This window comes from Callospermophilus lateralis, chromosome 11 (genome assembly GCF_048772815.1).
Source record: "Callospermophilus lateralis isolate mCalLat2 chromosome 11, mCalLat2.hap1, whole genome shotgun sequence".
Classification (NCBI taxonomy): domain Eukaryota; kingdom Metazoa; phylum Chordata; class Mammalia; order Rodentia; family Sciuridae; genus Callospermophilus; species Callospermophilus lateralis.
Window position 1 is genome coordinate 17,975,384 of NC_135315.1, and position 12,714 is coordinate 17,988,097.

The following is a 12,714-nucleotide window of genomic DNA, read 5'->3' on the forward strand; positions in this document are numbered from 1 at the left end:
CACAATAGTCAGGGTGGGCACACAGCCTGCTTCCTGCTGCACCCCAGCCCTCTTCAGATGCTTTCCGAGAAGCCCATTGAGCAAGGGGGCTTGCACTGTACCCCAGCCTGACATCCTGGAATCCTGGGATAAAAGCCGTACAGGCCTCTGGGGACTGCCCTTGCTGTATGGCGCCCACGCTGGCGGTGGAGAACAAAGCTCCATTCAGCAAGTGCCCTGGAGTAGAGATCAGAAGCTCAAGCCTGGGCAGCAAGGACAGAGTACTGGGGGAACAGCACTATCTGGGCACAGAAGGCTTTGGCGCCTGGGTGGGACCAGACTGGACAGGATGGATGGACCTAAAGTCTCAAGGGGCAACAGGACCAAGGACCTATGTTCCCAATTAAACCCAGTGGTTCCTGAATTCCCAAACCCACCCATTCCAAGAGGTCTTTCCCATCTCAGCCTGATGTGTGGGAACTTAAAAGACATAAATCTTCAGGGGGAGAGTGAGGGGTGACCAGGGAAACAGGGTGTAACAGGAACAAAGATTCGAGCTGGAACTGCCAGCTCATTCGTAACTGCTTTGTGGAGCTGTCAGGGACCAGGCTCTGGGAGACTGTGCAGGGAGGCCAGGCAAGCAGAGGGGAGCCGGCAGGACAAACACAGGGCTAAAGAGAGGCTCAGGGAGAAGGCCTGTCCCTCCTGCCCTATCAGGATCTCTACATCTCTTTCCCATAGCTATATAGAAACCTTAGTTGCCCCTCTAGAAATTCCAGGGAATGGGGAGAAAGCAGAAAAGCAGGACCTCTGTGCTTAGAGGGCATGACTCTGGATACCTGTTGGAATAGTGCTCAGCAGAAAACTGTAGCATAGGCTGTTCTTTGCAGCATGGCGTAGGTTCATTCTTCACCTAATTCCCTGCATTTAGCAGGCACAGGAAGAGGGAATGTGGAGTAAGGGAAGGCCTGGAAGCAGGTCAGAGGTCACTTGGCACAGCTCTTATGTGCATGTGCGTGCACACATGCATGCATATGTATAGTCCTAAGGATTGAACCCAAGGCCTCCTGCATGCTAGACAGCTCTCTCCGACTGAACTACACCCCCAGCCCAGGCCCAGTCCTTTCTTGACTCCTTCCTAGAGAGAGGGTCTCCTTGCTCATTGATCAGGGCTCCAGCCCCAGCATCCAGCCCTAGGTAACAGGAAGCCCTGCCTCTTGGTATAGTGACCTTGGTGGGGTGAGAGAACTCTCCCGTGGCTGGGCTGCAGCCCAGCCCCACCCCCTCAGGCTATGCCAGGGGGCGTCGCCAGGGCAGCCCAGGCAGGGCCAGGCTGGTCCACTCTCCCATAAAGCCCTCACATCCCAGGAGTCAGCAGAGGCAAAGCAGGATGGAGCGGCGACGAGTCACTTCTGCTCGTCGGTCCTACACCTCCTCCGAGATGTTGGTTCGGAGCCTGGGTCCCAGCCACCTCCTAGGTCCTGGCTCCCGCTTTACCCTGGCTCGAATGCACCCTCCAATCCCAGCCCGGGTGGACTTCTCCCTGGCTGGGGCACTCAATGCCGGCTTCAAGGAGACCCGGGCCAGTGAGCGGGCAGAGATGATGGAGCTCAATGACCGCTTTGCCAGCTACATCGAGAAGGTTCGCTTCCTGGAACAGCAAAACAAGGCGCTGGCTGCTGAGCTAAACCAGCTTCGGGCCAAGGAGCCCACTAAGCTGGCTGATGTCTACCAAGCTGAGCTGCGGGAGCTGCGGTTGCGGCTTGATCAGCTCACTGCCAACAGCGCCCGGCTTGAGGTGGAGAGGGACAATCTGGCACAGGACCTGGGCACCCTGAGGCAGAAGTGAGGAGCTGGGGCAGGGAAAGGGGGCTGGTGAGCAAAGAGGATGGAGCCTCTGAGAGGGCGAAGCTGCAGGGCTGCAGTCTTGGACAAGGGCTCAGCCTCTTTGCTCCCTGGGTTTCCCCACTTCTGGAAAAGTGGGGGCTATCATGCTCCTGGGAGGGACCAGGTAGCAATCTAAGACCTCAGGAATCTGATTCCCAAAGGACTTCTTCCAGACACTTCTTCCCAGACACTCTGGGTACATCCCCACAGGGGAAGGCTATGCCAGGCAGCCAAGGGCCCCACTAGACAGAGGTTTTGCATTTGATTCTCTGGGCATTGAGAAGTGTGTGTGTGTGTGTGTGTGTGTGTGTGTGTGTGTGTGATGGGAGGGAGTTGTCACCTATTCTGGGTCTGGGTCTATACAAAGGAGGAGTGACAAGAGGAGAAGGTGGGTGTCTACAAAGAGGCTTGGGCTCCAGGGTAAAGGAAGTGGGGGAAAGAGCAGGCAGGTCTGGGTGCAGAACAGAGGTGACTACATATCACTGGCCTCTGATAATATTCAAATCACTTTGACTTGTATGGCTATCAAGCAGAGATCACAGTAAAATTCATCTCAGAAGGTAGTACCTGGTGTCAGAGGAAACCCCAGAGGCATGGTGATTTGCTGAACAGTGGGCATGTACGTGCACCCTCCAATGTGGGAGGATGTGTGTCGAGCATGCAGCAGCAAGTGCACACTGGTGGATGCGCCTGTGTGAGCAGAATCAGGTGCACTACCCTGACAAGGCGTCTTAGTGATGAGTTAAAGCAAAAGCCTTTGTCTGCTCATGATCCCAGTCAAGGCTTCTGTCTAGGACCCCTCTCTGACCCTCACTCCTCCTGCTACTCTACTGATCCTGGGGGGGGGAGGGTCTCTGTGATAGCCACCTCCAGGGAGATAGGGGCAAGATCCAAGAATCCTACAAGATCCTGGATCCAGGAATTTGCTCCCCATCCCAGGCTCCAGGATGAAACCAACCTGAGGCTGGAGGCCGAGAACAATCTGGCTGCCTATAGACAGGTCAGAAAGGTGGAGGGGAGGGTCAGGGAGGGGGAAGGATTGATGGCAAACACAGCCCCCAAGCCTAGCCCTTCAGAACAGTGTGCTGCATCCCAACACCCCAGAAGGAGGGGTAAGACAAGGCTGGGGAATGGAGAGGAGGAGCCTGGAGTCAGAGTGGCCCAATGCCCCATCTCCACTCCAGGAGGCAGATGAAGCCACCTTGGCCCGTCTGGATCTGGAGAGGAAGATTGAGTCATTGGAGGAGGAGATCCGGTTCTTGAGGAAGATCCATGAGGAGGTGAGGCCAGGGCAGAGGGAGGGAAGCCCAACACACAGAGAGATACACACACTGAGAGAGACAGAGACAGAGATACTCTGAGACAGAGGAAGCAGATTGGCAGCAGAAAGAAAATGAGAGAGAGAGACAGAGACAGAAAGTGAAGGCAGAGACAGAGAGCATCCCCACCACCTGGTGAAAGGCACAGACATGCCCCCTGAACTGACAAGTGCAAGGCCTTGCTGCCTGGGTTTTTCTTTACATCATCCCTATGAGATAGGAGCTCTTCCAGCTACCTTCTTTTCACAGAGAAAGACATTGAAGTCTATAAAAGTTAAAAAATGTCCTAGCCGGGGATGGTGGCACATGCCTGTAATCCCAGTGGCTGGAGAGGCTGAGGCAGGAGGATTGCAAGTTCAAAACTAGCCTTAGCAAAAATGAGGTGCTAAGCAACTCAGTGAGACCTTTTCTCTAAATAAAATACAAAACAGGGCTGGGGACTTGGCTCAGTGGTCAAGTGACCCCGAGTTCAATCCCCAGGACCAAAAAAAAAAAAAAAAAAAGAAAGAAAGAAAAGAAATGATCTAAGGCTGAGGGAGCTTGGGTAACTTAGTAAGACCCTGTTTCAAAATTTTTAAAAAAAGTTTTTAAAAGTCCTAAGGTCACATAGTTAGTCTCTGATTCCCCACTGCCCTCTGTCTCCACTAAAATGAGAGCCATTCTTTTTCTCTCTGTTTTTGTTTTTTGTTTTGCACATGCTAGTTAAATGCTTTACTGCTGAGCTACATCCCCAGGTAAAACGAGAGCCATTCTTTAAAAAAAAAAAAAAAAAAAAAAAAACCCACTAATCTCTGACCTCCAATTCTGGATTCACAATCCACAGCCCCATGGAACCTGGAAACCCACAGGCGCATGTTCAGCACCTGCCTCCTACCTATCCAGCCCAGGAAGGACAATGACGAACTCTCTCTCCTGCTTCTCTTAGTCTGGGCCATGCCACTTACTCCAACAAGGGCTGTCTCATCTCCCTTTGCCAATGCTCCTGGCCCAGGGGCAGGTAAAAGAGGGTGTGATGCTGTGAGAATCCCAGCTGAAGCCTACACCTGGAGCCCTGACCCCTGGTACCCCTCCTCTCACCCTGGCCAGGAGGTGCGGGAACTCCAGGAACAGCTAGCCCGACAGCAGGTCCACGTGGAGATGGACATGGCCAAGCCAGACCTCACAGCAGCCCTGAGGGAGATCCGCACGCAGTACGAGGCAGTGGCGTCCAGCAACATGCAGGAGGCAGAGGAGTGGTACCGGTCCAAGGTAGCCTTGCTTGTGGGGCTCCTCAGTCAGCCCTCCTTGCTCCATACAAGAGGACAGGGGAAGGAGGGAGGAGGAAGCTAGAGGAATATCCTCTCAGTGACCGACCTCCCCAGAGAAGTAAGATAACCTGCCCAGGTCACACAGGCACTACTACTTCCAAAAGTACTCATTAATATTATTCCTGCTATTACTACTATTGTGCTACTAACATTGTTGTATGCCAGGCCCTGTGCTTTGAGTGGATTATCTTACCATGAAGCACTATTCTTCAAGAGATGAGAGAACTGAAACCCAGAGAGGTTAACCAACTTGCCCAAAGCCACAAAGCTCCTATGTGGTAAAGTAGGATTTCCAACCCTATCCCATTTCACTTGGGAGCCTGCATTCTTGATGCCTCTGCCAGTCTGCGTGCTGGGTTATGGAGCATTTACTGCATGCCAGGTTATTTGCTGGGATACAGAGAGGCATCTGAGCAGGGGGATGTGATAATGGACCTAAATAGGGCTGCATAGAGAAACACCACAGGGCAGTTTATTTGCACCGTTGGAACTAGGGAAGTCCGGTGGGGGACATTTGAGCTAGAAAGAACAGGTAGGTTACCTATATAAAGAGAAGAGGGACAGCAGAGTTTGTTAGGAGGCTGGAAGGTAGAACACAGAGAGGTAGTACTTGGAGGTGCTGATCCAGGGCGCCAGGGCTGAGGGGTGTGAGCAGCAAAAGCCTGTGACAGTCTGAGTAGGGTCAAGGCCTGCTGGAATGCTGAGTGCAAGCTGGGGGAAAGGGCTATTAGCACTCAGGGCTTTGCTGGCCAGGACCTACTATCCAAGGTGGGGACGGGTTTCAGGCCCATAGACAGGGCAGCCAGCACAGAGGTTCAAGATCCTTTGGCCCTGGTCATTCATTCGCCGGCTGAACAGGTACTGTGCTAGAGGCTAAGGCACAGCAGTGACTACTGTGTCTCCAATCAGGGGTCACTGTCACTGGGAATAATCCCTGCCAGGGCCAGTGTCCTGGGGGTGACCTGGGTCATGCCCATCTCCGTGATTTCCCAGCAGTCTCCTCGGGCCCACGCGGATCCCCTGGATATATGTATCGGGGCCCACCCCTCAGTTAGGGCTCTTTCCCCTTCTAGTTTGCTGACCTCACAGATGCTGCCGCCCGCAACGCCGAGCTGCTCCGCCAGGCCAAGCACGAGGCCAATGACTACCGGCGCCAGCTACAGGCCTTGACCTGCGACCTGGAGTCCTTGCGTGGAACGGTGAGCAGTGGGGGTCACCACCATGTTAGGAGATGCTAAAAGAAAAGGGCCTGAGTAGGAACCTGGCTGAGGGCGGGGCTCCGATGTTACTCCGGGCTGGAGGCCGGGGCTCGAAGCCTCTCAGAGTCACGCAGAAGTCCCAGCGCTGCGCAGCATGCCCGGGGCCCCGAGGGACAGGCGGCTACATCCCACAGAACGAGTCCCTGGAGAGACAGATGCGCGAGCAGGAGGAGCGCCACGCGCGGGAGGCGGCGAGTTACCACGAGACCCTGGCCCGTCTGGAGGAAGAAGGACAGAGCCTCAAAGACGAGATGGCCCGCCACCTGCAGGAGTACCAGGACCTGCTTAATGTCAAGCTGGCCCTGGACATCGAGATCGCCACCTATAGGAAGCTACTGGAGGGCGAGGAGAACCGGTGAGCGGAGACCACAGCCCTCGGGAAATTCTCCCTGCTGCCTCCCTCCCTTCAGGGCCTGAGAGTGATCCATCCTTGGGTCCAGTTATTCTCCCACCCAGTGCCCAGCACATTGCCTGACCAACACACAGTACTATTCAATAGATGTCTGATGAATGGCTCCAACCAATATTGATTAGGTCCCAGGGTGGGGGGTACCTGGTCACCCTCCAAACTAAGGGTCTCACTCCTCAGCCTCTCAACAAAGACTGGACTTCTGTTCCCCTGACTGATCTTTTCCAATTCTTGGCACTTTCACCATTTTCTCCTCTCCTCTGCCATGCAAGTCTCCATTCTCCTTAGTGGAACATGTTCCTTGGCAGATAACACCCAAAACTCTGGCACACTTTTGGAGCTACGCAGAGAGCACTGGCTGCTGCAGAAAGCTTGGGAGACTCTCCTGGCATGGCAAATGGCCCTTTAGGTTGTCATGCCAACCCTTGTCCAGAACCTGGCCTGGGATGTCCTAGGGCAGCCTGGTAACCCCATCCCTTTGCTGTCTTTCAGCATCACCATTCCAGTGCAGACCTTCTCCAACCTGCAGATCCGAGGTCAGTAGAGTGGGCCTTTGTAGGAAGGGTGTTGGATGCCCACCTCCTCCCCCAAGATCATGGGCTGTTCTGGCCTGGGGCCAGAGACCAGGGGAAAGAGGTCTGGGCTTTCCCTGAGGGTCTTCATGATTCACTGCAGAGCTCCTACCCAGAACACAGCATCCCTGGCACTCACAGGTGGGGCTTGCTGCTGCTCTTGTCTTGCTCTGCCTGTGTCCCTTCCTCCCCTCCCTACACCCCATTCCACAGCAGAACTGGATGAGGTCTCTGCCTCTGCCTGCTCTGCATGCCTTGGGCAAGGTCTGCCCTTTTGAGTGTTTCATATTTTTGGTTTTTTTTTTCCAACTGCTTGTCACTACAGGGGGCAAAAGCACCAAAGAAGGGGAAGGTCACAAGGTCACAAGACATCTCAAAAGGCTCACAATACAAGTTATACCAATACAGGCTCACCAGATTGTAAATGGAGCCCCGTCGGCTCTCGGTTAGCTGCCTGCCTCTCAAATGAGTGCTTTTCTCAGCTTGACAGGGAGCAAGCAAGTCTCAGCAAGCCCATTTTCCTGGTCCTCTTGGGCTCACTCCTCCCAGGAGTCCTAAAGGACCAGAACTGTGTCACTTTCCCAGGAACCTCAGTGCCCAGCACAGGGTAACTGTAGGTTAAACTAGCAGATCTGGCCAGTGTTAAAGGTGGCAAGTCCCTGGGTACTCAGATGAGATGCTCTCATCAGATGCCAGCCTCTGCCTCACCTCCTCTGTCACTGGGAAGTCCCCTTGGGTCTTGCTGTGCCTGGTGGCCAGGTTTTATGCTTGATCCATCTGTCCCCAAGGCTCTGTTGCTCTTCTCAGTGCAATGCAGCCCAGAGGATTATTTCCCTCAGGAGTGCTACTCTTGTAGTGAATGAAATTTTATGTTCTCTGCTCTTAATTTTAAATAATAGTGTGACATGTTATATTTTTCTCTCTAAGGGGAGACTAAATTACTTTTTTGTTGATATGTGGCCATCAATGATAGATAAGGAAAGAAAATTCTCTTCTTCTGGGTGAGGATATTTAGGAACACCAGATGTGTTTCCAAGGCTTAATTCAGCATCAGAAATCTAACCATGCTGACCAGGTAGTGAAAATCTGCTGAGTGCTAGACATTGAGGGATCACATAAGTGACAGACAAGTAAGAAAGGGGAAGGGACCTATACGTATCAATTACTAATATGTGCCAGATGCTTTACATACATTATTTTAGTTAATCACCTTCTTACTGCCACCTAGAGACCATCTTCCCCATTCTGCAATACGGCTGAGGTCAATTATTTTGTACATATGGCTGGTTAGTGGCTGAGCTAGGGCTCAAGCTCTGGTCCACCAGATTTCAAAGCCCACGTGCTTCTTCTCTGATGCAGTACTGGATTGCCAGAAAGCCAGATAGGGATTTAAATGAAGCCAGGTCAGAGATGGCAGAGCACTGGATCGCAGTGGGATGTGCCCAGCACCATGGGGACTTGGGAGGTCTCTAGCCCTTTTGGAAGAGCAGGGACTCTCCCTGCCTGGATGGATAGGCACTTGTGCTGGTGATTCGTGTGTGTGATGGGGAAGTTGGGTGTAGGAGAGGATGTGTAGTGTCCTGAGGACCCACGGGAGGCCTCTTCTCCCAACACCTGTAGAAACCAGCCTGGACACCAAGTCCGTGTCAGAAGGCCACCTCAAGAGGAACATTGTGGTGAAGACTGTGGAGATGCGTGATGGCGAGGTGAGGAGGGATTCTGGCTGTGTCCGGGGATACTTGGCAAGGCTCTGGAAGAAAGCCTGGGCCAGGCACACAGGAGATCCTCGGTGACTCCCAAGAGCTCCTGGAGTGCTATGGACTTTGGGGAGGAGCCTGAATATCACTCCTTTCTTCAGTCTCCATGGGCAGTGAAAGGATCTAGGCCACTGGATTGGGTCCCAACTCAGGCTCTCTCCCTTTCTCACCCTCCTGACTCAGGTGCTTCTGGAAATAGGACTGGGAGAGAGAGGAAGGAAAGCTAGTAGCTTTCACTCCCAACTCTGGCTGGGAAAGTTGGGAAGAGGAAAGACTTTCAAATTTTATTCAAAGGAATCTGCCAGAAGGACAGGAGAAGGGATTTGGCATGCTGCCCCCTTGGCATTCCCAGTTGGAGTGGCAGCAAAAGTAAGGCTACTCTTATACCATAAGCCCTGTGTGCCAGGCATGGTGCTAAGCACTGTACAAGTTCTCCTTTACTACCCACTCCGACCACTGCACAATGAAAGGCGGTCTTAAGAAAAGAAAGTTCTAGGATGGTTGGGTACTTGCCTTACATAAGTTACATAGCTTAGCATGGGGGACCTGGAGTTGGTGAGCTCCTAAACTGTTGCACTGTGCACCTTCCCTGTCCCCTGCAGGTCATTAAGGAGTCCAAGCAGGAGCACAAGGATGTGATGTGAGGTGGGCCACCAGGTGGCCCCACAGCATGAGGGGCCTGTAGTGGGAGCAGTATAGTTGCTTCTCCTTGGATAGCTCATTTCTCCAGACCTGATTCCTAACTGCTGCTCCCCTCCCTCCTCCATCTCTACACCAGTCTGCTGCCCTAGGCTCAGTCAGCATTCGGCCTGCCAGATGGCACTCACCCAGCACCTAGCAACTTCAACTAACAGGGCACTCACACCAAAGGGGCAGTCTAGAAGTGTGGCCAGCAGCTTGGGTTAAAATTGGGAGCGAAGGAATAAGTTGGATAGGGCAGGGGGCACCTACAAATCACCCTGTTGTTATGGCAACTGTTGCCAAAGCTGGAGGTCTCTGGAGTCTCTGGGAACTGGGCTTTGAGTTTTCTTAGGCTGCTGGAAGGGGAAGTTCTCACAGGCAAGGCAGCCCTGGGCAGAGGCTTGTTCTTCTAGAATGACCCTGACCAATGTAGGAGAAGTCCTGCTACCTAGACTACAGAGAAAGGTCCCAGTAGGCCTCCTGAGTGGTAATTCAAATGTCTTAATCCCATTGAGTTGCCATCCAGGGAACCAGTCTATAGGCAGGAAGGAGCTTGATTCTCAGCTCTCGGGGAATCTACAGTTAAGTGGAGAAGGAAGGAGTGTTAGAAGGGCAACGAGGGGGGCTTCCTGGCCCCTAGGTGTGGATACAGAGAGGTCAAACCCAGGAAGACTCCCCCATCTGGGGTAGAAGGGACACTGGTAGTGAAGAGGCAGTGGGGATGATGCCAGACATCGGAGTGGGGGTTGTGAGTAACCAGTTACACTTGGTCTCTGGGTCATGGGAATCCAGAAAATGACTCATCCTTTTGAAGATGCTGAAACAGGGGAGAGAGGGCTGCTTTCCATGGGGGCAGAGTACCACTGTCTCAGTTCTGAAGGCCTCTTATGTGCTGCATAATCTTTACTGCTGCCTCCTGACCACAGTGAGGCCACTACCCTCCACCTAACCTTCCCCACCTGTAATGACTAGCTGCTGCTCTTCCCTACATGAAGGGCCCCTTGTGTCCCCTTTTACCTGCGTATAAAATGTACCCCACCTGTATTTTAGGCAGCACCCTAATTTATAGTTTGGGAAACTGAGGCATGAGCAGAGCAAAGATACTGGCTCATTCTCCTGCAGCCTGAAGCAGGGGCACTCGGGCACACTCTTCCACCCCAGAACACCTGCTCTTCTCTCCCTGGGCAGGCTGGTGGGCAGGTGGTAGATATTTGTGCCCAGAAATGGGGCTGGAAGGGCCCACTCCATGGTCCTACTCCCCTCTGAGGCCAAGAAGGAAGGGGGGGTCCCTCAGGGGATCCCTCCCTCTTCTCAAGACTTGGTGCCCTCTCTTCACTCCTTGCTACCATCTGCTGCTGCTGTTGCTGCTAACCTTCAGGGAAGTGCCACCATCTTTACTCACTGAGGAGAAATAAAGATGCATACCATGGCCTTCCCCAGAGTGTACTCTCATCTCTTCATGGCAGGGGTGGGGAAGCTGGGGTCAAGATGTAGCACTGGACAAGACTCAACTTACCCTTTATCTCTTATTATCTTGGGAGTCCAAGTCCCCATGGCAGTAGCCATATACCAAATCCCATTTCTGACCTGCTCTGCCACAGTAGGCATGGTACCCTGGCCTCTGCTCCCCACTCCATATTCTCATCCCCAGCCTGAGTGCAGTGGCTCAGGAAAGCCCAGAATTTGATCTCTGCTCCCTTCACCATTCCCCATCCTGGTCTTCATCTTTACTCCCACACCTGCTATTCCTACCTGCCATTCCCAGAACGATGCTGGGGAGAAAGCCAAGGAAGACATGTGCTAGCTCCCTTCACTTTTTTCTTCCTTCCTCTTGTGCCACCCACAGCTCAACCAGTGCCCCATCAGTAATCCTCAAGGGCACCTCAAATGCGATCCAACAGCAACAGGTGATTTGGTGGGTATTAGTTCACTTCCTCCTCTGTCCTAAGTGTGAAGTCAGAAAACATGTGTCCCTGCCTACTTCCCTTCTCCTCAGTCCCCAAGCTATCACCTGCTTTAGGTTTCCCCACTTCCCAGATCAGGACCCATACCTGCTCATGAAATTGGGAAGCAGATTGTAACTAATAGATTTGTCTGCATCTTCTTGCCACATGTCCCAGCCCAGGACGCCTACCCAGAGGCATCTGGTATCATTTAATAAACACATTGAAGCACAACTGGTCTTCAGAGCTTGGGAAGAGACAGCCTAGGGTGAGAACATGGGACGAAAGCGAAATGAGTAACAGCAGCAACGACAGAGGTGAACGGTGACAAAAATTGCCGTGATGAGAAGATAGCTTATCAGGGTGAGCTCCACAGCAGCACGAGTCTCAGGGTCAGACAGTGAGGCTGGGTAGTGCCCTCGGGATGTCACACTGAGTCGAAACCCAGCGATCTGCACCCCTTGCCGCCAACAATAGTAAATGCCCCGGTCACTTAGCTGGGTGAAACGAATGTGGAGCTGGTTGCCATGGTCAATGAATACTCTCATGGATCTGTTGACACCTTTTAGGTATTGTGTGCGGTAGAGGTGCTGGTGGTCCTTGTCCCAAGCCACAGCATGCTCTGGCCGGGCCCCAGGACAGGAAATGATGAGTCCATGGCCCAGTCTCTGCTGGTGAAACTGAATGGGCACTTTGGGCACCCAAGGCTTGCTACCCACTTTGGACACGTAGTTGTATATAGCCAGCACACTCTCCCGGAACCGATTCTTCTTTTCACAGGGCACCAGGCAACTCTGAACCAGCAACTCAGGCATGTGGTCCCTGACTGTGGTGCGCAGTCTCCTAGGCACAGCCTGTGAACCACAGGACACCACATCAGACTGTGTCCTCCGGTACCGTGGGGAGAGGTCAGGGCTCCTAAGGTAGCAGAGGCCAATGCGCCATTGCTCCCCACGCACCCCACAGCGGTCACAAGGGGTCCACTCCCAGAAGGTGGTGAAGACATGGAGGTTCCCATAGTACTCATCAGCAAAGGGCTTCTGGCCCATGTCCTTGAAGGTTGCCACCATTCCCTCATTGCTCTGAATGTCCACATCGTAGGCATAAAAGTATTCCCCTTTGCGGGTGCCACAGAAGTACAGACCTGAGTCCTCAGGCTGGGCCCGGAAAACCAACAGGCTAAACATGCGGATGCTGAAACGGACTAGCATGTCACTGCCCACACGCACCTGGGCTGCCTCGGTCAGCACACGCCCATCAAAGTCTGTCAGCACTTTGGTGTGGCTGCTACCCACATGCTTTTGATAGTACCAGACTACAGCCGGCACCTCCTCAGGCTTGCAGTGACAGGGAAGCTCAAAGCTCATGTCAGCCAAGTAGGCAGCATTGTCAAACATAAGGAAAGCAGGGCAGGGGGTCTTCAGAAAAATGTTCTCCTTCTCCACTATTTCAAAGGCCTGGAGACTGCCCCAGGCCCATAGGAGCACAGTGGTGTGGGCCAGGCTCATATTTACAGGAGGGAGGGACAGAGGGGCAGGGAAATAAAAACCAAGGCACTGAATACCTATGGGGTTTCTAGAAATCACTGCCAAGAAGAGGCC

The 12,714-nt window shown here is 53.1% G+C and overlaps 2 protein-coding genes across 2 annotated transcripts; one reads left to right on the forward strand and one right to left on the reverse strand.

Moving 5' to 3' along the window:
- Nucleotides 1-1,369: 1,369 nt before the first annotated feature.
- On the forward strand, nucleotides 1,370-9,133 carry Gfap (glial fibrillary acidic protein). Its single transcript, XM_076870996.1, has 9 exons — nucleotides 1,370-1,824; nucleotides 2,806-2,866; nucleotides 3,051-3,146; nucleotides 4,272-4,433; nucleotides 5,566-5,691; nucleotides 5,886-6,106; nucleotides 6,653-6,696; nucleotides 8,353-8,438; nucleotides 9,092-9,133. Exons 1-9 carry the CDS (start codon nucleotides 1,370-1,372, stop codon nucleotides 9,131-9,133), a joined length of 1,293 nt encoding a protein of 430 aa, XP_076727111.1.
- A 2,243-nt stretch (nucleotides 9,134-11,376) lies between these two features.
- On the reverse strand, nucleotides 11,377-12,621 carry Fam187a (family with sequence similarity 187 member A). The gene has a single exon (XM_076869256.1). The coding sequence runs from the start codon at nucleotides 12,619-12,621 to the stop codon at nucleotides 11,377-11,379; it is 1,245 nt and encodes a 414-aa protein (XP_076725371.1).
- Nucleotides 12,622-12,714: the final 93 nt, after the last annotated feature.